This window comes from Molothrus aeneus, chromosome 2, assembly GCF_037042795.1.
Source record: "Molothrus aeneus isolate 106 chromosome 2, BPBGC_Maene_1.0, whole genome shotgun sequence".
In the NCBI taxonomy this organism is placed as follows: Eukaryota; Metazoa; Chordata; class Aves; order Passeriformes; family Icteridae; genus Molothrus; species Molothrus aeneus.
The window spans coordinates 91,385,595-91,412,680 of NC_089647.1; the positions used below are offsets into that span (position 1 = coordinate 91,385,595).

General features: G+C 36.1%; 1 protein-coding gene across 1 annotated transcript in view; it reads right to left on the reverse strand.

The window, feature by feature from the left end:
* The window catches only part of ATP11A (ATPase phospholipid transporting 11A), a 119,137-nt gene that overhangs the window by 38,453 nt on the left and 53,598 nt on the right, over positions 1–27,086 (reverse strand). Inside the window, exons 2-10 of the mRNA XM_066545307.1 lie at positions 23,409–23,531; positions 12,345–12,434; positions 11,135–11,215; positions 9,495–9,602; positions 6,543–6,671; positions 5,900–6,003; positions 3,207–3,257; positions 1,695–1,759; positions 1,229–1,310 (exon numbers count right to left, since the gene is read on the reverse strand). Coding sequence (XP_066401404.1) covers positions 1,229–1,310; positions 1,695–1,759; positions 3,207–3,257; positions 5,900–6,003; positions 6,543–6,671; positions 9,495–9,602; positions 11,135–11,215; positions 12,345–12,434; positions 23,409–23,531 — 833 coding nt within the window. The remainder of the gene's footprint in view (positions 1–1,228; positions 1,311–1,694; positions 1,760–3,206; positions 3,258–5,899; positions 6,004–6,542; positions 6,672–9,494; positions 9,603–11,134; positions 11,216–12,344; positions 12,435–23,408; positions 23,532–27,086) is intronic.

Here is a 27,086-nt window from a genome sequence, read left to right on the forward strand (position 1 = left end):
AAAATGTTATACTCAGTCTGTTATACATCAATCTAATATTTGCTGCAAGTCTAACAATGCTAAGATGTTAAATAACTCTTCCAAAGTACTTTTCCAAAGAGGAATAATATTACTGCATTAAAATTTACAACTGCAGTATTTCCTATTTTTAAATTTCTATTTTTCCATTTTTATAGTTGTTTCCAAAATGTGTGTGACAAATTATCAAAACTAGAATATTAGTGAAAACAACAGTATAGACAGAATCATAACAGAACAACTCGGCTTGAATCTGCAGACCTTTTCATGCCACTTGGCTGAATCATTATAAGATCACTCACATAAGTACTTTTATAGAAATAAAAAAACTAAAAAAGAACATTTTGCTACACAGCTTTAATGTTATAACTCTAGGCAGATCTAAAAAAAGAGCAAGAACACTTTGCATTTAGGATTATATTTTCATTAGTGATGGGCATGAACTAAAAGCCATGGGTTTTACACCAATACCAATAGAAAGAGACACAACACCATTGCTCAGTCACTGTGTAAGAGAAAGGCTGTCAGCTGGTCAGTACATCTTGCCTCAATCAAAGACATCTTGTTTTTCACAAGGCTGGACACTTTACTCAGAGCTGATGATTTCAGATAGAGTAGGAATAGAAAATAGTAAGCAATCAATGTCAGCTCACTCCTTAAGGATAGCACTGTCATACTTTCCCGCCATGTATGTCTGTATGGAACTTGTTAATTTTAGCTATACCATGGAAAACATGTCACAGACAAGCACTGATACTGCAGCTGATCCAAAGTGAAGTGCATTAAAAAAGTTAATTTTACTGAATTCAAGACTTAATTGCAATGAAAAGCATTGAATGCTAGGATAATAAAAATTACAACCTTGGAAAACTGTCAGTACATGTACTCTAAACAGTGAAAGAAAAGTGAACAACAAAAAGTTATAGAACAACAAAACAGCATACATTACAGATCTAAGCATTAAATCAAAATGGCTTTATTTTTTGAACATCTAACAAGAATAATTTGGTATTGAGAACCTCATTTATACGGTGTTATGAGACTTGCATTATAAGTAAAAAAATAGTTAAAAATAAGCAAATTTAAAATCCCTCTACCTCTTTTCTTTCATTTAAATCAATGAAATATACACTTTCAGAGAAAAAAAATCTGATTTGCACCATTTAAACATGCAGCTTTCAAACCCCAAAATAAGTATTACATATTTTACTTCTCTACAGCAGAACGCTTCTGTGATTTTGATTGGTAATTTAATGCCATCTTGGTTTCCATGCCAGTGTAGATAGCAACACCTGAAATTAGACAATTTGTTTTACTAAAGATTGCACAGTGCAGTAACTTCAAAAGAGCACAATTCATAAGATTATTATACTCTGTCATTTCTTTAATTCTTTTGTCTGAAGTAAGAAACCACAGATTTGGATGACAACCCAAAATTAGAAATGGCTTAATTATCTTGGTACTTAGAAATTTTAAGCAGCATTTACATCCCATTCCAGTCACAATTTCCAATTGCTAAAGTAGTTCTACGTAACAATATTAAACACTATTAAAAAGTTGTAAAACAAGTGATGCAACAGAAATCATAAGCTCAGTAGTAACTGTAAGCTTGTAACCTTGTTTGGCGTTTGCTTATTACTTCAGGGTCCATTAAAGTAGTCAACAGAAATATTTACCAAAGATTTTTTCTGTGTTCTTTAAAGTGGCTCCTCTAAGAAGCAGATTTTCAGATCCTAATGGCCTGCAAAAGGTAAGTATTAGAAAATTTAAACATTTTGAGAAAACCATCAGGCCTTAGTGGAAGTTACATAAAACAGGAAATTTGTTTTACTAAAAACCTTTTAACAAATTACAAGGCATATTTAAATTTTTTAAGTGAAAATTAAAAATAGATAAATATATGCCTAAAATTAAGATCACAATTTCACAATTCAAGTCTTAAACCAATGCACCTAAACCCCATATATGTAGGTACCCAAATAAAGACTCACCATCCTAATTGCACAGTACTTATTTTTAAAAATATTAATTCAATTTTTTAGTCTTATATAAAATATAGTGTCCTGTGTGTTAGAACTTCTTAAGGACAATACAATCCTCCATTTTATTTTAAATAGCACACAAGATATTTTTGATACTTGCTGTAAACCTTTTTCAAAATGCCAATAAATATAGGTAAAATAATTTATTGAAGAGTACAGGAATTAATGTAAGGACCGGAATGAAGTTTAAATAATATTTTGGAACATGATATGTACACTAATCATCATATGAGTTCAAAGCCAAGGACTACTTTACAGACAGACTGCATGCTGAATTATCATTCTACCTATACAGCAATAAAAAAACCCAAGAAGTACATTCAGCGTTTCCCAATGTTATTTGAAGTGCACTTGTGGTACGAAACTCCCCCAAAAAATCAAGAAACTCCAAACAAACAGGGCCACAATGCTGATGTAAAACCTGAAACTACCTTCAAGAAACTAGGGGAACAATGTTACATGAATGACCCAGATCAATCAACAGTTTCCATAGCAGACTGAGACAGAAAATAACACATCTAAAGACACACTGAGGATAGGAAGGCACTTAGCCAGCATAGCACTGCCTAACTCCCCACATGCTGGGATCTAGGATACCACCCCAGCAAGCAGCTTTTCTCTCCTATTGCTTTGCCTCTTTGTGACCAGAATCAGAATAAAATCAGGTACAGCAAGGTGGATGTTGTCTCCCTTGAACACACAGAATTATGGACACTTTACACAGAAGTACAAACACACTCAGTAAAATTACAGTAAAAAAAATGACATGTTCAAACCCTTCAAAATTTAAGAAAAATGAAAAACACAAGTGATACTATTTATATTGTTTACTGCACTACCAAGATCTCACACTAATGGGGCAGTGTTGTACAAGTGCTGTCAAAATCCTATCAACATCATTTACAAACTAAGTACATTTCAGATAAAACTGAAGTTGAATAAAGACATTAAAATACTAAAGAGAAATATGATTAGAAGACAAAATATCAATTATTTATGAAACAGCAGTCTGGAATTTTCAAAGAGAAAAATATTTTATCATTGAAACATAGCAGCACAATGTTGGTGAACCAAAGGTAATTCTCATTATTAATACTTATTGAACTGTGAAATATTTAAATGTGTAGAAACTCTGGATTTCCCCACCTTGCAATAGGCTCATTCCTATCATGGTAAACATTTATTCGACCAACAAATCTGAAAGGGAAATATACAAGTAGTTTAACAGTACTGCTAATAGATTATTTAAGAAATATTTTCTAGAAAGTATGTATCACAGAGAACACTTTCCAACTGAACAGGCTCCAATTATCCAGAACATGAACAAGAATGTAAGAGATACATATAGATATACACTTAAAACAAGCGAATACAAAAATACATAGAATGGTAACTTGACATAAATTTTGCAAATAAAGAGGTGTAAAAAAAAGGGATAAATCTTCTAAGTAGACCCATGAAAAAGAAATAAAAAGTCTTATTCCCTAAACTACCTGAGATAAGTCAGTGCAATTACTATATTTTACAACAGCTAAAGCCTACAGCTAAATTAAAACCAAAGCAAACCAAAGCATATAGCCAGTAAGTAATTCTTCCCCATAGTATTTGTCAGTACATTTTATCTGTATGTGGTGGCTTGACCCTGAATAGCAGCTAAGCACCCATCAGCCTCTGCTCCTTCCCTCCCCAGCAGGATAGGGAACAGAATTGGAAGAGCAAAAGTAAGATCTTGACAGTTTAATAAGTGAAGGGAAAAAAACAAGTGACACAAAGGCAACTACTGACCACCTCCCATCAGCCTGCCAATGTCCAGTCAGTCTCCAGCTGCTTTGGAAGACTAACCCCTGGCCCTGGTTCTATTGCTGAGCATGACACTATATAGCACAGACCTCTGGTCATGGCACCAGACCCTCTGGTCAACTGAGGTCAGCTATCCTGGCTGTGTCCATCCCCAGCCTCTTGCCCACCCCCAGCCTATTTTCTGGAGGGGCAAAATGAGGAACAAAAAGTTCGACACTATAAAAATTTGGCAACGATAGCTAAAACCATGGTGTGCAATTAATGCTGTTGTGGTCTCAGAGCAACAACACTACATTACTCTGGCTGCTACGAAGGGAACTGACTTCATTCCAGCCATAATCAGTACACTGCATTTGCAATATACCACTGTCCAAGTGGATAACCTAATGCAAAGGGGATTAAGCTGGACATTAGGATTCTCAATTGTAGAGGAAACTCTGGGGAGCTGGTGAGCCTGCTACCCCAAAATGGAACCTCTGAGGGTCACAAGAGTGGTAACCTGTCTGCTGAGAGAACATACAACATGGTAGGACCACATCTGAAGACAATAATGTACAGTTGGTTACGATGCATCATGATACAAAATAACCTCGTGCCTTTGGAAAAGAAGATCCACCAGTGTGTTTTGTTGAGAAGTAAAATTTCAAGTTAAAATCAGCAGAGATACAAGCTGACTACCAATAAACATTTTCAGTATTTTGTGTCAACAGCTATCCCAAAGAATTTCACCACCTATAGTAGCATGAATTTCAACTTGCAGTCATTCACTTTGAGAACCAAGTATTTTAAAAAAGGATCCAGTAAGTGATAGACTTGATACTCTGAAGAACCAGTTCTCAAGCAGATTTCTAAACCAGCTTCTTAATCACCAAGATCACAGAAAAGAGATGCCTTCACACCTCAGAAATAAGCAATGTTTTTTCTGCATCTTCCAACAGTATTTGCTGCCAAAAGAGTGTATTTCAGCTTGACACCATATTGTTTTCTTTGTATTATTTCAGCTATTTTTTACTGTGGTAGAAAAAATAAGTGCTTTCCCAATGGCACAGGACTTCTTGTATTACTATTAAGAAACTTCAAAAGGGGCTTCTCAAGATTTCTCATTAGGTTTAGTAGAATTGTGTACAGTTCTTTTTGTAAAATACTGAGTGTTGTATGACTTTATGCAACTGTAGATATTTTTCTTCATGTTCTGCATTAAAGTGTTTTCCTAATCGTGATGGCTTCATGCTGTCATTAGCCAGTATTTCAAAGCCTGTGGTATGAGGCTCATGGTTAACAACAGCAGATGAAAATCTGTATTTCAAATAGTCTTGACAATTTAAATTTTTTGTTTGACATCCTTTCAGATCTGATTAGATTGACAGTGGCTTTACTTTGTAATGTGACTGATGAAGTTCTGTACCAGGACTACAAGTGCTTGTTATTTACTTACTGTGCATTTCTGCTAGACTGTTACTATTATCTTCAATCTGCAATATCTTTGCAAGAGTCTTTTTAAGCCACTTCAGCATTTTGTGAGTGTTATTTTAGTTAAAACTAGGTAATATAATCTCTAAATCCATTTAACTGGGTACACATAAATGACAATACTTTGCAATATGCTGAAAGCAAAGGAGTGAGTGCCACAGGCAACTTCTCCATATTGTGGAACACCCTCTTCCTCTGGAGAACCTCAAAATTGTGTGTGTGACACACAGAGGGGGTATGGGTGCCAATATCAAGACATGTACTAAGTATTAGTAAATCTTAACTTCTTCCTTATTTTTGTATTAAAAAAAAGAAACTGAAGTTCTAAAATTTTCACTACATTCCTCAGTGGACTGCTTTGTGCCATTCCCCTTTGGAAATCACTACCCCAGAGCACACCTAGGGAGCTACCTCCACAAAAGGAGTATGAATGGAAGACCTACCTGACTTCAAGCTCACTCTGGGGCTCACTCTAACCAGAGAGATGCAGCCAGTATCCTTTAATTATGACTTTTTATGATTTATTGCTCAGGTACCTTAAATGAAACAGGTAAGAATTATTGTCTTACTTATAAAGGTCAGGCTGAGGTTGTTCACATTCAATGGTAGCATGTAGTGCATCGATTTCCTGTTCATTGTGAAATGCCTTTGTGTCTTGAACAGCATAGTAAGTCTGGAATCAATAAAAACATGTAAATAAAATAAAAAAAGAACAGATATACAAGACATTAATCTGTACATACACTGCAGCTCAGCATGAAATCTACTAACTTATGTAAGAGCTCATAATTCAAATACAAAGCATCTCTAAATGCTCCTATTTTCTTAGATGGTCTTTTTACATGGTCTTTTTACATGGTCTTCTTACATGGTCTTTTCCAACGTTTTTTTTTAATGATTATACAGAAATGTGAAAGTACCTTGCAGTGTATTCATATATCAGGTCACTATGAAAGCATATAAGTACAAAACATTAGTGTATTACCACTGTAATCTGCATGCCTATATTGGACACAAACAAAATCACAAATTAATGTCTTAAAACTTTTCATAAAATAATATTACTTTAAGAGAAATGAAGTCAGATGGTAGAAACATAAATTACACAAATCAGTGTACCTGCTTACACATATAAGCATGAAGTCATATTGTTGTCTGTGTCAAAAAATAAAAGCAAACTTTGCCTTAGAAAGAAATAGAACATTTAATTACTTTCTGACTGGATTCACCATCCAAACTAGTTGTTGTAACAAAACATGTTCCATCTCCTCTACTACTCGATAGGAATATTAAATCACATGGGAATGTTTCATTTTCTTTTACCATTACAATATCTCCAACCTAAGGAAAAAACACAAGAAAATAAAATGCATGTATGTAGCAGCCCCAATTTCATATTTCCTAGATTAACATAAATATTTTGAAAATTCAGCAGTTTTTATTTACACCACCATTTTACTACAAGAGTAAAGAACTACAGAGATATCTCTGAAAAACTGAATTATACCTTGTAGAATTACTGATATCTACTGTTTCTGGCTTTCCTCTCAGGATAACCACCCTGCTAGTACTATCTTATTAAGTTTTGCAACATTATTTGAGAGATGGAAGATATTATACTTGTTTTAAGACTAAATGCAACAAAACTGTTTCAAAAACAGCAGGGGAAATGGACTACTCTTAGACACAGCTGAAAAAGTGTCAGAAAAAGCCAGCAATTTAATCTGCTGCTGAAAACAGGATCCATTTTTTAGCAGAATTTTTGACTAGAAGTCCATCCTATTTTTATCCATGTTTAAAGGTGAGAAAAATAATTTTTATTCATGGAAACATAGGCAATATTTTACAGCACATTGGAATGTTACAACAGAACAGCCAACCAATTACAAGTTCAAAATATTCATGCAAATCATTCAAGAAAAATTAGTTTTCTACATTTCTAGAGATTAAACAAGTGGCAAAGACATATTCCATGTTCTAAGAATATCAGGGATTTAGTAAAAATCCCATAAAAAATACATAATTTTTGCAATTTTTCATGTAGGACAACATCTGTTCAATATACTTCTATGTCATAATTTATTATAATAAGAACCAGCTTAATCATTGCTTGTTATATCCCTATAAAGCTAAACTCCCCTATTCTTGCAGTTCGCAGGAGTCACTTAATCCCAGTTAAGCAAAACAGTCTGATAAAAATCAGCAATAGCAACATCTAAAAATAAAATTTCAGCATTATAAAAAATGAGATTTATTTAATTGTAGATATGAAAAAGGCTTTTTTTTTCTTAACCAATAGCAATGAAAAATTGCAGATTGTACACATGGCACAGGAGAACACAAACTCTAAGCATATCTGCAACAATCAGGTATGAAATTCTCATTTTCCTCAATCCAAACCAAATACAAGTACTAGTACATAGCATCTTAATACAATTGAAAAGCTGTTCCAGTATTTGCCAGTATGTCAGCTAAGGATGCAAAGGGGACAGGGACAGCTTCATTCTGGTGGAAAGCGACAGGACCGGAGGCAGTGGGCACAACCTGGAAGGTGGGAGGGTCCACCTCCTTCTCATCGTGGCTGAGCACTGGAACAGCTGCCCAAGGGAGGCAGTGGAGTCCCCATCCTTGGAGAGACTTGAAACCTGTCTGGAGAGGATCCCGAGCAAACAGCTCTTGGTGGCCCTGCTGGAGCTGGGGGCTGGACCAGAAAACCTCCAGTAAAATGAAGTAGAGCCACTGTCAATGCCAACCTCAACCATTCTCTGATTGTGTGAAAAAGAACTCCTCTTTTAGCAATCCTTTTTTTCCTTCTTTATAATGAAGTGTCCTCAGGCTTTAGGTGCAGAGGGGCCTACTTTTTACAACCTAGTCTGTTTTCTCATGTAACATAGATCTGAGAATTTCACCCATTTACAAATAGACACAGATATCCCTTTCTATGCAAATGTTTTCAAGGTCTGTCTCTCCTATCATTTAGTCACTCAATATACACCCTTATGAAAGGTAATAAACAGGGGAGAAATAAGGAAAATATGGGTGACATATTAACCACTAAAATTCAAAATCTAGTTGCATGGTGCTTGACTGTTTTTGTTTGGTATATTTAACCGGTTAGTTAACATACCTGAAATTCTCAAGCATGTGATGTCCTAATTTTTTTTTATTACTAGGAAGCCCCAGGCAGAAGCTATCACACTCAAATGGAAGGTCACAGCAGAAAGGCTGTGAACACTGTTGATACACTTATGCCCAAAAACAGCAGAGCAGAAAAAGACGTCCAAACAAACATATTAAAAAAAAAATTCCAAACAAATATCTATCAAATTTTTTGAATTCCAAAGAAAATAATGTTAAGAGGTTAATCTGCTCTCAAAAAAAAAAAAAAAAACAAGCAGCAAAAAATAATTTCTGAAAATATGCTAAAAGGGGAATGTAGCAGCATTCACAAGATCAATGGAGAGATTGTGATTTGATGGGTTTTGAGAAAATATTTCGAATGTGTTTTGTCTGCACATATGCATATCTCTATACATAGCACTGACCATCACAATCTGAATTAAATAAATTATTAATGTGCATAATAGTAATTATAGCCCATCCCAAAGAGTGTTAAGGCCAGGTGAAATAAGGCTCTGAACAACCTGGTCTAGGGCAATGTGTCCCTGCCCATGGCACAGGGATTGGAACTAGGTGATCTTTAAGGGCCCTACCAACCCAAAGCATCCTATGATTCTGTGATAATCACAGTGGACAGAAAATAGAGAAAAGATAAATCATGACAGAAATTCCAAGTTAAAAATGGAAAATAAAAGTAACATTTATGGAAGGAGTTAGTTAATGCCAGTTAAGCAAAATAGCCTGATAAAAACCAGTAATAGTAGCATCTAAAAATAAAATTTTAGAATTATGTTAATAAATGAGATTTATCTAATCTCATTCGGAATTTAATTTTGTAATTTTATAAAAATATTAATTAATTTTATAAAAATATTTTATTCAGAAACATAAAAGTAAAAATTAGTATGCAGTATCTAATCATTAAATGCAATAAATGCTGCATCATCACAGTACATATTTGCATAACTTGTTTTATGTGTGAAGTGTACAAGAAGGGTGAAGTAAAATCTGACTCACAAAACCTGTTAAGTCATAGTTACTTACTCTTAATTTTCGGCTTTGCTTTCTAACCAGTTTTCCATGCTGAATGAAATGAACAGGGCAATGATTTATTGCATTGTCAGCTTTATGTCTCAGCCAATCTTCATAACCCTATAAAAGAGTGAAATGGAATGATACAGTGATGCACATTTGGCTATAAAGACACAGAATAGCTCTAGCTTGTAAGAAAAATTTTAAGAATTATTCTTGATCACTGTAAGGGAAAAAATATTCTCACTAGAACAAATGAAATTGTGATCCATTTCAGTACTAGAGCTGTGCTGGATATGTATGAAAAAGAGCATTCATGGTTACAATTAGTCAAACAAAACCATGTATTTCAATAAAGACATCTGGATGAATAAGGGTTTCAAAAGTGTACAACAGTTTCTGTATGTAAGTGATTATCTCCTGCTCATGCTCTCTTGACTGAAGTAAGTGCACAGTACTCATAAAAGCAGTTGTCAAGAAGGTGGTAGTGTATATAATATATATTTTGGAAGTAATATATTTTGGTAGTAAGAGATTTTGGAAGAATGGGACTTCATACTGTAAGATGATAGACATGACATGACAAAAGGTTATCGTATTTGATGACTGTCTTACATTTAAGCCAAACCTTTTAACCCTATATACAATATACAGTTATGAACAATTTTGTTTTGAGAAACTTTGCAGAGTACCCTATTTTAGTGCACAATTACCCTATGAATTTGTGTTTTATACAAGCAGACAAACTAAAGGATAGGGAATCTGCAACTTTCTATTGAAAAGGTCCTGCCACCATACAACAAAGATGGCATTGACAAAGTCATCAGTGGTTAAGAGACGGAAAATACCACTTGTAGTCCACAGCATTTTTAGATCTAACTCCCTTGAGCACATTTGAAAATTCAATGCAGAACAAAAGTATCACTACCTTGGATGCTCTCAAAAATAATTTGGGAATGTATAGAGACTTTATAACTTTAGTGTAATATACTTCCAGGGGTTGGTACAGCTTCTCAAGAAGGTCCCAAAATGTACACAAGTTGTTGGGAAGAAAAATCAAGGAAATACACAGAACTGCAGTACCAGGCACAGCCTGTCATAACCCAGGCTTTGGTAGGTCCCTACTTAAAAGTGTAACATCTAAAATCTTAAGAGTGGGAAAGTCACACTAGACTTGCATACTTGCATGTATCACAACTTTTGCTCAACAAGAAGTGCTGAATTTAAGTATAGAATATACTCAATTATGCATAGTTACCACTGTAAAGAAAGAGAAACAGAACTCTCTATAGCTTCTTTGAAGACTCATGAAGTCTGCATTTAGCATAAAGAATGTGAAGGCAGTAAGTTATCTATTAAGGGACAACTGAAACTATCCTCTGTTTTGGGACCTTCTGGGGTGGCGTTAGCTTTCTTCACAACAGTCCTGTGCTGCTGTGCTTTGTACTTGGGGCTAACCCAGTCTTTTTCACACCCCAGTGTTTTGGCTACTACTGAAGAGTGTCAACATCAAGGCTTTCTCTTTAACCTTCTCCCAGAGCAGACCAGCAGGCTATGGCGGGTAAGAGGCTGGGAGGGGGCACTGCTTGGGCAGCAAACCCAAACTGACCTAACTCTCTCTTTGGTTTTACTTTGCTCCCTCCATTGCTCACCTGTTTGATAGCTGTGACAGTGATGACAAACAGAAGTGGAAGTCCACTTGTAACTGGACTAGTAGGTGTATCAATAATTAACTGCAACAAAAAGAACAAGTATTTTCTGGTTATATTTTTGTGAATGTTAGCAGTCAATCTTCCAATTAAGATCTTTCAAGCAATTCCCTCAATATGTTAAAAGACATCAAGGAATTTTAATCGAAAAAAACAGTACTTCAATAAAATTTTAAAAATGTGTACTATACTGGTAAATATTTGAAAACTGGATTCTGTGAGAAGATACAATACTGTAGTTAGATCACATTAATAGCAGATGTTAATGCCTTGTAAAAATATTTGCCAGCAAGACTTTAGAGAAGTATTAGACTGGAAAGCTGCAGCTTTGGAAGCAAAATTATGGAGCACCATTAGAAATTAGCATGGCATTGGCTTTACATGTTATACAATAGAACTGTTCTTATGCACACAAAAAGTAAATTCTGAAATATTGAGCTAGGGCTTCTGCAAATATAAACAAAGAGGCAGAATTCACAGAGGGAGTGCAAATGACAAAATCTAAGTTGTGCTGAGAATCTGCACTGCTTTTTTTCTACAGAATCTGGTCTGCAAAGTAATACAGCTCTTCACTTAGTAAGATTTTTATTATTTAACACAATAAGTGACTGTGACAGGTTCAGAATTAAGACACCTATAAAGCAGCACACTAGATATTCATGGAACTCATTTCAAAAGCAAGTATTTATGTACCTCCCTAAGCAAGCATCATATCAATACCTATTATAATAGTTCTGACAAGCTTTGATCACAGTACACTTGGAAAACTGTGATCAAGACATTATTTTGTTATAAAATATAGTATTTTTGCAGAACAAAGAAAACTTTGTCATCAACAGAATTTATAGTAACAGTTTTACTGATCTGGATGTTTATTACAAAATAAAAACTACAGACATTCTTTTCAATTTTTCAAGACATAGGTCTTGCCGTCCAGCTAGTGTGGCTGTCGAATTCTCTTCAGATTAATTTCACATTGACAACCTGGAAGTTAAATAAAACCCCTTTTGTCACATCATCAGTGTATAAAAGGCTTTCTAGGTGCAACCATTTACCTCCATGGTCATCAAAATCAGGTAATTTTAAAACTTTTTTCAACTTCTTCCTATTTTAGAAAGAGCACAGAACTTACTGTGAAATGGGGAGCACTTACCTGAACAAGGAAAATGATGAGAAAATAGAAGTTAGCTATTCTTCTGAATTGCTCAAACAAATTTTTTGGTATAAAGTTCCAAAACGTGTACTGAAAACAAATGCACAGATTATGAACGTTTGTGAAGTAAATATTATTCACATTCAATTTTATAATTCGCATTTCAAGATTAAACTAAAGAAGCAGGAGTGGTTTTGTTACTTCGTTCAATAATTTACTGAATTTTAATCTTAATCGACAATCATGCATTCTTACAATAGTATTGTTTTCCTGAACTGTGATAATCTTTGTACTAGGGATTGTAATAATTTTTTAACTAGCAACAATACTTGTCCAGAGTATGCTAGTTATGGAATGGTTTATTTAAAGCTGTTAATGCATTTTAAAAGCACCTTAATAATTTCAAAGAGCACTTTTAATTCACTTTTATGTTGTGTTCATGACCCGAGATAGGTGGCACTGAGAGCTAACTACACAGTAATAGCAAGACAACCAAATAAAAGCCGTCAGCTCTTTTCTTCCTTGGCAGGGACTAAAATACTCCTCAAGATAAACTACAGTGGTGAATAAGAGTAAGTGGCTGCATATTTCTGTACTGATCTTCCAAATTACCCTAAGTGTTGCAAAATGACATAGGAAACAGTACATAAAGCTGCAAACAGTAAATGTGAAAACTTCAAATGTAAAAAGTTATGTAAAAGTGATAAAGGACCTTAACATCATCTAGTCCCCATCCCCTGCCCTGCAGCAGGTTCAACTAAAGTGCTTTTACACAGCTCACTTTGTAGCTCCAGCAAAACATTGCAAGGATTGCTTATTGGAACACATGTTAAAAAATGTCAGCTAAAATTGTGTGAAAAGGTTTGAAAAATGGCTTGAGAAAAGTAGCATTGCATCATCTTATTATCTAAATTATCCTTTGACACATAATAAAATGACAACTCCAATAAAACTTTCATTTCAAACAAGATGGGGTAAGAAGCTTATCCTAATTTATTTGCTCTGTTACAAATGTGCCTTGTCTCCTCTTGGCAGATTGCACTTATACTTGCTGATAACCAAATTATTCCATGAGCTAGACATCTTCTGAATTTGGCCCTGAAGGCAAAGACAGAGCTCCAGAAGTAAAGTACTCTTATTACATCTACAGACAAAAAGTATCCAGGATAAATATGCTTTAAACGTACATGAAATCCCATCATATACAGCAATCTTTGTACTTCTTGGGTGTTAAAGCCTGAACGTGTGCAAGACATAGGAATGAAATGTTCTTCTCCTATTGTGTGCCAAAAATTGGTATCTATCTTAAATATGCCCTAAGTTACCACTTAATCCTGCATAATAGCTAGTTCAGTATTAAATCACCTGTGAGCAAGCCAAAACTCAGGCATGCAGACATGCAACAGCTAGAAAATCAAGTGTTCTAGTCTTGCAATCAGAACACTTTTCATCAGACAGGAATGTAGTTTGCACTATTCATTATCCAGCTACATGGAATTTTCGGAGACAATGAGTTAGACTTGATTATTTTTCCTTGCACTACCAATGCTGATCATTCAAAACTACTATTATGATAGATGACCGTATGGATTCTATTCAATGACAATAATTGCATATTTTCATCATTATCAGGTAAGTTAGCTCTGTTTTTTAATTATATCCATTTATTTTTTTAAGAATGCCTGCCTGCTGGGAAAGAAAAGTGAAAAACAGTTGTTTCCATTTTTCTGTTTAGCTCCCTTGATAGAGCTACTTTGATAGAAATACTATTTTTTCCATGGTAAAGGGTCTTCTGACCATTAAAAGTTAAATGATTTACACAAGTCCCCCAAATCACCATTCATTAAATAAAAATGTAATCTCTTATGTAATAACTTCTACTTCAAATCTCCTAGAGGGTTTTTGATGAAACATCTGGTAATAGCATTTTACTGTTGGACTAGCTATTTAAAGTATCTGATTGAGAAATCAAGTAAATCAATTAAATCAACAATCCATAAAAAGGTTGATCACCTTTAGCCTTAGTATCCAATTCTCCTCATATTCCAACCTTAGTTCACTCCTTTCCCTGCAAGCTGTGGTCTACCACAGCTCCACCTTTGATCAGAAACTCTCTTAGATTAATAAAAGTGAATTACATGGGAACAAATCACTTTAATGGTTGAGAAGTGCTTCCTGAAATGGATGCTTCTTTAACACAGACTACTTCTTAAAACTTTATTTTCAATCTGACAAATTTTTAGCACTTTGCGACTCTGGGTTTCAGGCATACTAAGTATGTCATTATTCTGCCCATTCATCTTCAACAGAGAAGTAATGATTTTTGCAGTTTAGGCAAGAAAGAACACTAAGATGTCTAGACAGACCTTCCCCTACCCAAGCCATCAGTAGCTCAGAGCAGTATTTACAGATGGGCAAGTAATGTTTAATCAACATAATCAATCCTCAGAGAAGCAACCGAGAGGCTGCCACTCAGAACAAGATTTATCTCATGACTGCTGCATTCAAGGCAGTTTCTCTACCCTAGCTAGGCAGGAACAAAACAAAAAAATTTAAAGCAAAGTCATTCAAACTGACCTTATTAAATCCATCAGATTACTCTGCTGAGAGTCAGTACTATCATCTCTCTCCTTCAGATAATTTCTAGTCATGTTCTTTGTAAACTCTTAAAAAGTGGTTTGTGTATATTTACTTTTTTTTCCACTATAATTCACTTGAATGATATAAGTTTATCCAAACAGTTAAACACTATTTAGATGAGCTTTCGAGTTGGAGATGGCTTAAATGATCTTTTCCAAATGCTACAGAAGACCCACAGGCCAGAGCGCATGGGTGTTTTGTGCTTACAGGAGGTAACACATCAGACACAAAGTAGTAGTAGTAGTAGTTATGCATCCAGCCAAAAGGAGAACACATGGTGCCAACAGATGCATCTGAAGCACTGTGCAAGAGTCTGTAAGATAAATCTGGTGTCAAAACAGCATCATGCGAGTAGATTTTCTTCCCATTTATAATTGCAGTAGCTGCAGTGCTGATGTATTTCTGCACTCATGAGCACATCCATAGTATTCCCGCCCATGCCCCTGGCTCCATCTTGCTCTTTACTGATACCATCTTGCTTTCAGCACCTCCAAAGTCAGCCACACAAATTCCAAAATGTAAAATACAGTGTTCTTGACACCATACTTTGACCTTTCCATTTGGTATCCACATGCCAGAATTTTGGCTCGTATTCAAGCTTCTCTTTCCACCCTAAGAGGTAGATATTTTCTTAAGTAAAAGGAGAGTTTCTTAAGTAATCACTTTACATCAAAAGCTGAAGCTGTAAGAAAAAGCACTTCATACTGAGTTTTGTCAACACCTCAGTTTCTTACAGATTATTTGTTTTAAATAGTCACCACCTCTCTTCTAACATACCCTGATTTCACTCTTTTCACTGCTTCTTGTAAATGTTTAAAACTACTACAATAAAAACATCTACTATATTGGTTTAGCCCTGGTTTGTAGACATCTTCCTATGATAATTCTCATCCCTTCTACAAAACAAAATCTATCCTGAGGATAATAAAATCAGGGTAGTATAAAGAAAAGCTGATCTTGCATTGATTTGTGTCCATGGTGACTTCAGTATTTTTAATGAACATATTTTTATATCAATTACCAATAAACAAGACATGCTTAAAGCTGCAGTTTAAAAATTAGATTGCAGGCATGTGTGCATACCATGGAATGGTTTCGGTGGAAAAGGACATTGAAGATCTTCTCAAGCATCCAGCCCCAATCCCCCTGCCATGGGCAGAGACACGTTCCACTTGACCAGGCCGCTCCAAGCCCCATCCAAACCAACCTTGAACGCTTCCAGAGATGCAGCATCTACAACTTCTCTGGATAACCTGTTCCAGTGCCTCACCTTCTTCAAGGTAAATCTAAACCAGCCCTCTATTAAGCTTCAAGCCCTTCTCCCTTGTCCTGTCACTTAACAGCCTTGTAAAAAGTCCCTCTGCAGCTTTTTTGTAGTCTTCTTTTAGTACTGAAAATAACACTTTGTATATAACACCACCTTACAAAGTATTATATTACTAAAATGACATAAATATTACATATATTATATATGTATAGGTAACCCTCTTCAATAGAATGGCTGAAAAAGGTCTGATCAAAAGTTTCATAGCTTCTTTAAAGTTAATTTTATTTATTGAAAAATTACTTTTTTTTTTTTTTTGAAACATGATTTGTCTATCTATATAGAGAATTGCTACAGAAAACTACTGCAAAAGGTATAAAAAAACCCAGGAAATCAGTAATTATCTGAAATCATATGAAGTGAGCTGAGAGTATGCCTTGTCCAACTCAAGTGACTTGCTTATAAACACACAGGAAGTCTACAGCATAACTCACCTGTGTTCTTTAATGTATTAAATTAATATGAAGACTTTGACTCAAAGCAAAAAAGAATACAGACTTCTGTGCTTATATGCTACGCAACAGAACTGGAATATTTTGAAAAGTGTTGTGCCGTATTTATGACAATTTGGAACGAATGCAGAAAGACACAGCAATAGTATTAAGACACAACAAAAGTATTAACATATGCACCATCTGCACAGTGTTTATCACTCCACTGAGAGAGGGACTCCAGTTTCTCCACATCACAAGGTCATTCACAACACAAGGATCAGTGAAAGCTCTGCTACATGTAGGGCTTTTACAAGGGAATAACAACCACCAGTACGTTAGAGACAGTGCAAAAATGAAACTGATTTAGGGAAGTTATATCAAATGGCACACTTGATAAACCAAGATACATATTTTGGCATAGCATTCCTTAAAACCAGTTGCTGATAAAACAGGATTTTTATTACAAACTAGTCTATCTTTAGTAGTCTCTGTTCAGCAACTCCTAGTCTTATCAAATAGAGGCTATTAACTCCAGGAACTCCTCTGACAAAGAAATCCTCCAGCATTTGTAATTATGTAATTGTAATTTTAAAAATGAAAAAAAAAAAAACCTTACAGCAAGGATGACTGACTGAAAACAGAAATCACAGAGAAGAATACTAGGAAAACAGAATAAAGAGCATGTGAGACTAAGGAAGCTTGACTTTCTCACTTGTAAAGAGAGAAGAATTACACCTGTTTCCCCTGGCATTAGGTTTGGATCTGTTGTTTTCCTTCCTTCTTCTGCTTCTCTTTTGCAACATGAACACTCCACACTGTTATAAAAACTTAAAAAGCTCTGTTAGGAGCAGTACCAGAGCCAAAGATAAAATATTGCTAATAACCCTGGACTGAGCCATGGGAAGGGTAAATGGCTTCTCCTGGGAACATAAGAGAGGTTGCAAAGAGCCTCTGACCTGGAAATCCCATGCTGAGCAGCATCATCAAGAGCAAAGAAGAGTTTTTCCTTGCTCTCTCTAGGCACTGACAGTTATCCCCAGAAGGAAATTGTATTATTGTGCCTGGAAGAAGTGCACACTCATCCACTCCCATCACAGCTCAGGTACTGAAATCCCTCAGCTGGCCCCTTGGAGAGTACAACTGATTCAGAGGCATTTCAGCTTTACTGCCAGCCAAGTCCATTTACTCTTCTCATCTCTAACAGCTCCTGCCCTGCTCAGTGTTTGGCAGGGCTGGGCACACCTAACCCTTCAGCCCTTGCAGCATGGGATCTGACCTCCTGCTTCCCCCAGTGTGGCTGGGAGGCAGGGCATTACCCAGGCAGAAATGGAGAGCTCTGTGTTCCAGCTGCATTCAGGGCAGATCAGTAAAAGGCACACACGACACTCCCTGCTTCAGTCCCTGTCCCATACACATCTCTGCCTACCCACCCTCTCTGCCCCCCCAGGGTATGCTACACAATCATTTATTGGCTTCACAAACACATGACCATGCCTCTATCCACTGTGGGTTTTGGACACTCTTCTGGCTTTCAAATATTGCTCAGGGCTGTGTTTGAACTCCCCATTTTGAAACTGCTATGTCATGGCCCTAGAGAGGGCAGACAAAGGCTTCCAGTTGCGAAGCAGCACCTTGGAAAGTGTGGGACAGTCTAGGTTTCTGCTGGGTTCCAAGTGGCTCATCTTGATAGAGGTGGTTTAGTATTTCCTTAAGCTTCAATAAGTATTAATATTTGTTCTAAATGTGGCAACAAAATGAAAAATCATACCAGACCCAGTCTTTGTGTGTTTTTACGAGTAAGTGCTGCAGGGAAGAGGTACAGTACAAGGGCATGAATTTCTGCTGAAAGAAAGGAATATTTCAACATCATCTGCTGAAACATGTCAGAATTACTTAACTTGATTAAACTATTAGTCACTGTGATTAATTGTGAGTCATCTCAATCAGATTAGCACTGAAGGTAGCTAAGTTTTGCCTTGCAATGTATAGGATTCCCAAAACACAGCATTATTGTCTCAGGGCACTATCACAGAAATCAATGTTTGGATCAGTATTTAATGAAAAGTCCTCAAGAAACAGACAGACAACTGAAGACTGTATTATTTGTGCAGCAATACCAGTATCACTTCTGATCCATGAATACATCATACAGCATTACAAAGTAGGAAATAACAGTGGTCCAGGTGTCCCACCTGAGTTCAACTGATTGCTTTTCTATAAAGAAGAACAGGAAATAAAGCTACAGCACAAATGAGCACTTTGTAATTTCATGTATAATTTAATTAGAGTGACATCACTTTAGGGCAAATTCTCCAAGTAATAGTTCTGCATACATTGTAGAGTCAATCTTGCATTTCATGCAAGAGTCATATCCCACTACTCTTCAGTATCATCTTCCAGGAGCATAAGCCCTCCTGCCTCCAGCTCTGTTGGTGACCCAGGCATAAGTGGGTTCTGTAGCTGCAAAATTTCTCTTTATTACATTATGACAGTAAAAGTCTGCAGCTGGACAGGACCACCGAGGCAAAATACTGTGTGTTGATTATCCACAGACTGAAATGAAGAGTAAAAGCCTTTGTAAGTCTCCTTAACCCAACTGCTCTATGGGTGGTATGGGGGGAAATCTGTTCTCTTACCTAAACTTCGTGGAATTTCTAATTTTGCCAGGTGTCTCTGACACACAAAGTTCTCTTGGCTCTCATTAAACAGGTTACTCCTATCCAGGAATTTTTGAAATCTTTGGCTCTTTCTTGTGGTTCTTCCTTTATGGGTTTGGTTTTTTTTTTTGGAGGGGGTTGGTGGGTTTTTTTTTCCAAAAGTGATAAGCAGCTATAATTAAACATGTTCTTCTGAACTCCATATTGTTGGTTCAAAAAAGATGTTATTTTCAATACAATTTTTCCCTCTGTTCAAGAGAAATGTATGCATTCAATCAGTCTTCAATTCATTGTTTCCAGTAGAACAAGAAATGCAAATCCCTACTTTGTCAACAAATTAGGTCCTTGAAGCATAGCAATTCTAGAAAAGTATTAGATTAACTTCAGGAAAAGGGAATTTGGATATTGAAATCTAAAGCTAAAAAAATCATCATGTCACTACATAAATCCATAGTTTGTTATGTACTGAATGGTCTGTGTGTGATTCTACTGGTTTGGGAAAAGGGACAGACCAAATCAGTGGAGTAGCTTTTACATAAACAGTTATTGAACAGGCTCAGGCTCTTCCTCCTGGAAAGGAAATATGGTGGAAGACCACCAAGAGAAACAAGATTATAAACAGGGGATAACTGTAATCCAAATCCTTGAATCTGAAAATTACTAACTCAAATTAGCAGGAAGTTTGAAAATGAAGGCTCATAGTTTCTTTTGGCAAACATTTCTACAGTTGAACTGTTCTTCATTCTGAGAATTCACATGGGCTTAAAAGGTATTGAAGGGATTCACAGAGAAGAAATTAGACCACTAAATACACAATCATATTCTCAGCACAATAACCTGAAGCCTGAACCTTAAGGAAGTTTTGTACTAAAACTTTTATAATTTATCATTTTGTTTTTCAAAAAGTAAAATCATGTTTCAGAAGTAAAATAGGTTGTTTCACACCAAGTTTTGGTAGCTGCTACGCCTCCCTAGTTTAACTTAGTTTCCATTTAATTTGTAAATTCACCAAAAAAGTAAATAGTATCAAAATATGAATATTTTTTTCTGAAAAAGGCAAGCCACCTCCCTGCAAATTCAATTACTTTCTTTCTTCTACGTTTGAAACATTGGAATTTTTCTACTAGCTGATATTTTTCCACACTGCAGCACTGTCATGTGACAAATTCAATCAAGGGTACGTAACAGCCACTTCAAAGGCCAGCACCCAAGGCAGCTGAAGCAGCTGAAAGTTAAATCAACAAAAGGATACATGTTATAAAGGTCACTGCCTGTAGAAGGTAAAAGGAACAGCATGCACAATCCAAAAGACATGAGTTTTTGTCTTTTACTACTTCAGCATACACCTTTTGCAATACATTGTTAATATCGCAATTGAATTAACACATCAAACCAGTAGAACGCTTTTGTCTAGGCAAGGTCTTCCCTGTATCATTTTCCATCATCAGGAATGTATCATTAGGCAGACAGAGCATTAACCACATTCCACAGTGACACTGCAATCACACAGAATCACACACACTGCAATGTACATGAACTATCCCTCTGCACTTGAATCAAAGCATTACCTTGCTGACACCAGGAAGCCTCTGGTGAAGCATAGCAAAGTGTACCTTTGGAAGGACCAGTAAAGTCTAAGGTTCACACTACTGAAGGTGATGTCTTTTTCAGGGCATTATGACATGACATTTTTAGTAAAGCAGCATACAGACAGACAAATTGATGCCATTTCCTCATGCTTTTCAACTATCCTTTTTAGAAACTCAGCTTGTCTTAAATTGGTAAAGTCTGTACTTGGAAGTTTAGAGTTTCTCATCCTTGAAGAGCAATCACAGACCTTCTTACATAAGCACTAAACACCTATAAAAGCCCAGCTGAAAGTTACTGTCTTTCTTGCTGATGAAAGGGGAAGGAAGTATCCTTCATGGTTGAGGTAACGCTATACAGTGTGCTTGTGAGCATGTACCTTTACTCTAACAATTATGGATTTGTCATCTTAATTTTGCACATTTGAGCATTTAATAGAAATGTAATGTCTGGATTCCCCACACTGTAAGAGGTGCCCCCTCTGAGGGTTCATAAGCAAGGGACAAGGACAGGTGAAAGAGGAAGAGGAAGCAGCTCACAGAACCAGAATGAATGCTAGTCAAGCCACAACAGTGCCTTATTCAGCTTGTCTGGGATGGAGCGTGGGAATAACAGAGTTCACTTGAAAGGGACAGCACAGGAAGGACTCATATACAGGCAACAGCTTTCATCAAACAGCTTTCAGCAGTCTGAGGAACTCTTCAATATTACAAAGCATTTACATGAATCCTGTTCCCTCCTGAAATATCACCACTGTATTTACTTCCACAAAGACAACCTACATTTTATTTTTTAAATGAGGCCAGTTTAATCAATAAACAGAAAATTTGAGAAACATCTTATATATATAAAATGTACTTCCACTAATACTTTTTGTTTATGAAAGGTTATTTACAGATACAGTTCACAGCTAAATAGTTTAACATTTAAATATTTAACTGAATATGCTGTAAATCCAAATAAAAATATAGTAAAGTCTCTGGCCTGAACTGGTTGAAGTCATATATGTTCACTAATTGTTGGCAAGGATTCCTTAGTTCAACACATGTTTAAGTCATACTTTAAAAATCTCACTCTGCAAAGCAAAGCAACTTTTTACTTCCACTAACTTAATATGTCAAAACATAGTTGAACAGGATGTTTTTATTTCAATACAACTATCAGCAGTAACTTCAATGGCTTTATTTACCTACATCTCAAATGCAATTTAAAAAATATCACAGGAATACAAAAATTTGCATTAAGTGTGTTTACTCTTCCATAATTCAAAAGACAATACAAACCAATGTGTAGAGCACAGGATTTGCCACTGTACCAGTCTGACTGTACTTCATCTGCCTTAGCATTCAAGCATTCTATCTAAAGATGCCTAAATACTACACTCTGCTTAGTACACTTTCTTTGAATGAAGTATGGTAAGAAGGTAGCAAATAGAAAATCTCACATGAGAACTGACACACCATTTGTGAAAAGTCTGGCTTTCATGATGTTAATGGCTGGCAAGTGTTCAGGTCCACAAGGGTAATCATTCAGTTCCTTGAAATCACAATGCTACCAAGGTTCTGAAAACTGCTGAGGATTTGAGACACTACTCAAAAACAAATTCTGAGTAATGGAGATATAATTTTGATTATTTTGTATTAGCTGAAGGTGTGAGCTCATGAAGATTAAAATCTAAGTATATTGCAAACTTGGGAGTTCTTGAGTTGTTAGCCATACATCACCTGCAAGCATTCAAATTTCTATAATTTCTATGCCGCTGCAGTAAAAACCTTTGGCTAAAGAAAGCCAGCTGGAAAGCACCAACATGCCAACTGCTCACAAAAAGCTGCTGGAGCTTATGGAAGTTAAAACTTACTAATTGAGTTAAGGGACAACTAGAAGATTTCTAAACAGCACAAATGTATTACACTGCCAAGACTTTAAGTATGATGCACTTTCATGTGAATGAAGAAGACTGTTGACAAAATCCCACAGGAACATTAGGAGCTTTTGAAAGGAATGACACGGTAGAGAGAGTATGATGAATCTAAGTGCTCAACAAATTAAATTATTTCTAGTACTTTGAGGTATTGCTTTTGAGTACAAAGGATGCAGTCTTTCTTTAGGAAGATTTTATTTACTCCAGGATTGCCTCAAATGAGAATTGTTGTTTTTCTTTGCTGAAAAGCTCATTATTACTCAAAGACTGTACTATACTAGGTACTACAGTAAACATGGGAGAAATTATTCTATTTCTATTCATTTTAGAGACAAATTAGCAATTAGGTTTTCCAGAAGAAATCTGAGACATCTTCATTTTACCTTTGCTGGTTGTGGAAAGGAAAAATATACAGGAAGCCTAGGAAAAATCTTGAAAAAAATAAACAGAAATAATAACTTCAGCTGATTTATCTAAATGAGTGAAAGAAAATATTGGTACCTTTGATGAGACTATTCTATTATCTGGAAACCTCTGTGGAATGTATGCTTCAGCGCCTGGAGGTGGCTCACGATGCCCAACATAAATAGTCCGACTGTCCACCCAATTCTCTTCTCCAGCACACTAGGGGAGAAACAAAGAGTTACTGTGTCAGTTCACTCAGGATTTCTGCAGTAACATGAGTCACACATTGAAACTAACCACATGCCTGACCCTCTACACATACACAGCCAGCAGCACATGACCCCTCACACTTTTCTGTATCAGCTCAAGATCACCAGAAGACCCAAAGCCAAGTCAAATGTCAAAACTCTGCCTTAACTGCACTTCACTGTCCCACAATGCAGTGAAAGAGCATCCATGAAAATCACTGTTCTGACTCTGTTTATAACTGAAAAAAGGGTGAATTGTTTAAGACCCTCAGTCAAATTAGGTACTTAGTATTTATACATTTTTTACTCTTTTCACCACTAATAAAAATCTGTGTTAATCAAAATATTTTAATATATGACAAATTCTTCACATTTTTGAGACTAGCCAGCCATAGCTCAGAATTTCATTTGCAGCAAAGTGAAACTGTTCTCCTGAAATACTAGTAGTAATCATTTCTCCACACATGAACAAGTTTAGATACTCTTAAGTTGCCAGGAAAAGACCTCAGCTTGTCAACTCAGAGCACTTCCTCTTCTATGAAAGCTGTAGGAAAAAAAAGTAGGTGTGCCAAATTTTCACATTCACATCCAACTCTACTGCACCTACAGCTTCCCCAAAATTACTATTTCTGTGTTCTATTAACTGTAAAAAAAGTACTTACACAAAACCAAAATAACCAATTTTTAAAATTTAGAAGTAAATTTTTTGAGGACATAGATTATAAAACTACCATCCCTTAGTCAACAGTCTAATTCACACCTACCTTATGAAAAACATTTTTGAAGCACAGAACACATCCCTAACACTTGGAGAGGCCCTGGCATCAGCAACTTTAACATCATCCATCATATGGTAAAATCTGGAGTAATTTAAATATGTCATAAATTAAGCTCAAAACCTCTGCTCTATTTTGCACTGAGGCATTTACACATTATTTCATTAAGCATATTAGAGAGAAGCTTCTTTTCTGCAACCTCAACAGCTACATGGTACTTAGTACATTAAATACGTCCTGAAAGTGCTCCTGGGCACCGGTGCTTGTCTGCCTCTAGAGGTGACCTGTCAGACTGACACTGAGCAAACTAACTCCAAACAAACAGTGTGACTTCAGCAGTTTACACAGCCAAGGCATCATTCTCCACAGCAGCTGGATGCTCCTGTGCAGTTCTTGACAGAGTTTAGTCATACAGACAAGGTTCCTTCTTTTCTAGCTAGTCTTCATGTCAAGAGGTCCATTTACTTTACTAGTACGCACTTGGCCATTAAGCCTAAAACAAAATTTAGTTCTCAAACTTGAACATTCACCCTAACATTTTTTTCATCAATTCACATCTGTGATTTTTTCACTGCCCTTAAGTGCAACACAGCCAAAGATCATTTTCTACATAATTTATTGGGAATAGACATATAAAATCTTGCAATACTCTGCAGGTTTGGAGCAGTTAAGCTAATAAAACAATTATCTCTGTGATGTGCATGACTTTCTCGAGGTTGGAGAGAACATCAAAAATATAAAAAGAAAACCTATTGGACACAGACTATTAACCACAAAATAGCTGAGTAGAAGTCATCAAGTAAAATGTAAAGTGAAGTAGAAGGATTAAAGAAAAGTAACTTCTGCCATCCCAGAAGTAGATACTAGAAGCAGACACAAAGGACCCAAAATCATTACTTGATTCTTACACAACAGAAAAATGAAGGCATTATGTTCAGAAGACACCAAAGGACAAATTTCAATACTAGGCATAAAATTAAAGCCAAAAGTAAACCCCACTTCTTTCTTATGTGTTATTCAACTTCCAGTAACTTGAAAGAGTCACTTAATACATTATATGAAGCTGTTCACAAAGGAAGTAAAGATGACAGCCCCTCCTAAGACATACCAATAGCCCAGGCAGGACTTGTGCTAAGCCCTGTAACTGCCCCTAGCTCAGTGGGAGTGCACACACATTTCTCCCATGCCACAGCTAGCACAGGCTCAAAACTAGGACGTGGGTCAGTATAAAAATTGCATTGATTTTCCAGTCAGACAACTTCTCCCTTACCACCAAGTGGACTTGTCAAAAGTCAAGTGTCATTCAGCCCATTCCTGAAGGCCAGATAACATGCTTTGAGCAAGCCAAAGCATTTTGGAAGGAAGTAAAGCATGTTTCTATATTCCACCTTACTTCTATGGCAATAACAAAACATGGTATCTTTACCATTTTATCAGTACACAGTCCTTTTTTTAGCTTGTCAGTGCACTAAATGTACAATGCACAGAAATTATCTACTGACACTTGCATCACTTAATACTCCTAGAAATACAAGGGAATGTGAGATATTCCTGTAAAATACATCAAATTGTACATTTTTTCATTAGGAAGGACATGCTAGAATAAACACAGCACAAAGATCACTCCTGATAAGTGAAGTGCCTAAGTACAGAGATGATTACCTAAACTGCTAATGGGAATGCCACATATACTTCAAAAACCAAGAAGAAATCCCTCAGCTTCTGCTTTCCTCTACAGAGGCCCAGATTGAAAATTTATCTCACAATTATTATGAATCAGTCCAAACAGCATGACAACACTCTTAGCTCAAAAAAGCACTTTTTAAAGTTTCACCGCATACATTGAGTCTTCATCATGACTCGGTTAAAACAGGCCTCCAAAATTACCTATGGACCTGGGAAGATGGAGCTCTAAACAGCACCCTCCTGCCATTACTGCCAGTATTTACAGGTCTGATAGCCCTGGAGTACTGTGTCAACACTAAGGAAGCCAACAGCTCTGGAGTTTGTGTCCCTAAAGCAAGGCATTACTTTAAGCATCAATATAAAATAAAAGACAATCTCTTTATTAGCTTAATTTCATCTGGTTTTATCACAGATTATTGATAAATTTACCACAAATGTATAAAACCATATCTAACTTAAATTATCTGCTAGCACAGAACATTTTTTCTATTTCACTATCTTAATACGTTACAGAAAATAAATGCACTTTACCAACCTAATTCAACAACTTTAAACTTCCAAGACCACACCTAGTACAAGTGTAAAAAACTAAGCATGGGAGAGTAAGGCTCTCTTTGCCAGTGAAGCAGAACTGCAATACACAAAATCAGATGCACTGCTCAATATGGCAAGACTTGTGTGAAGCAGAAAAAGATACCTTTAGAAAAACAGCACTTGAAGCCAGGACATGGGCCACATAGAGAAATCAAACTACAGCAACTGAATGTCCTGTAATGCCAACCTCCAAAGCCAAACACCCTGATCTGACAGTTTTTAGTGTTCTGGCATTACAACTTAGAGAATGTCACCAGAGTCACTGAAAAAAGCAGTCTGATGCCACTGCCAGAAGAACAAACTACAAACCACATTAACTTCTTTTGTTAAGTTCCACTGCTTAAGCCCATTAAGAATATGTCCAAGAAACCATAAATATACCTTAGCATTATCTGCTTCTATTTATAGTATAAAGCTCAATGTACTGAGACCTAGTTTTAGTGGCACATCAATGAAATGTTACATAGCTT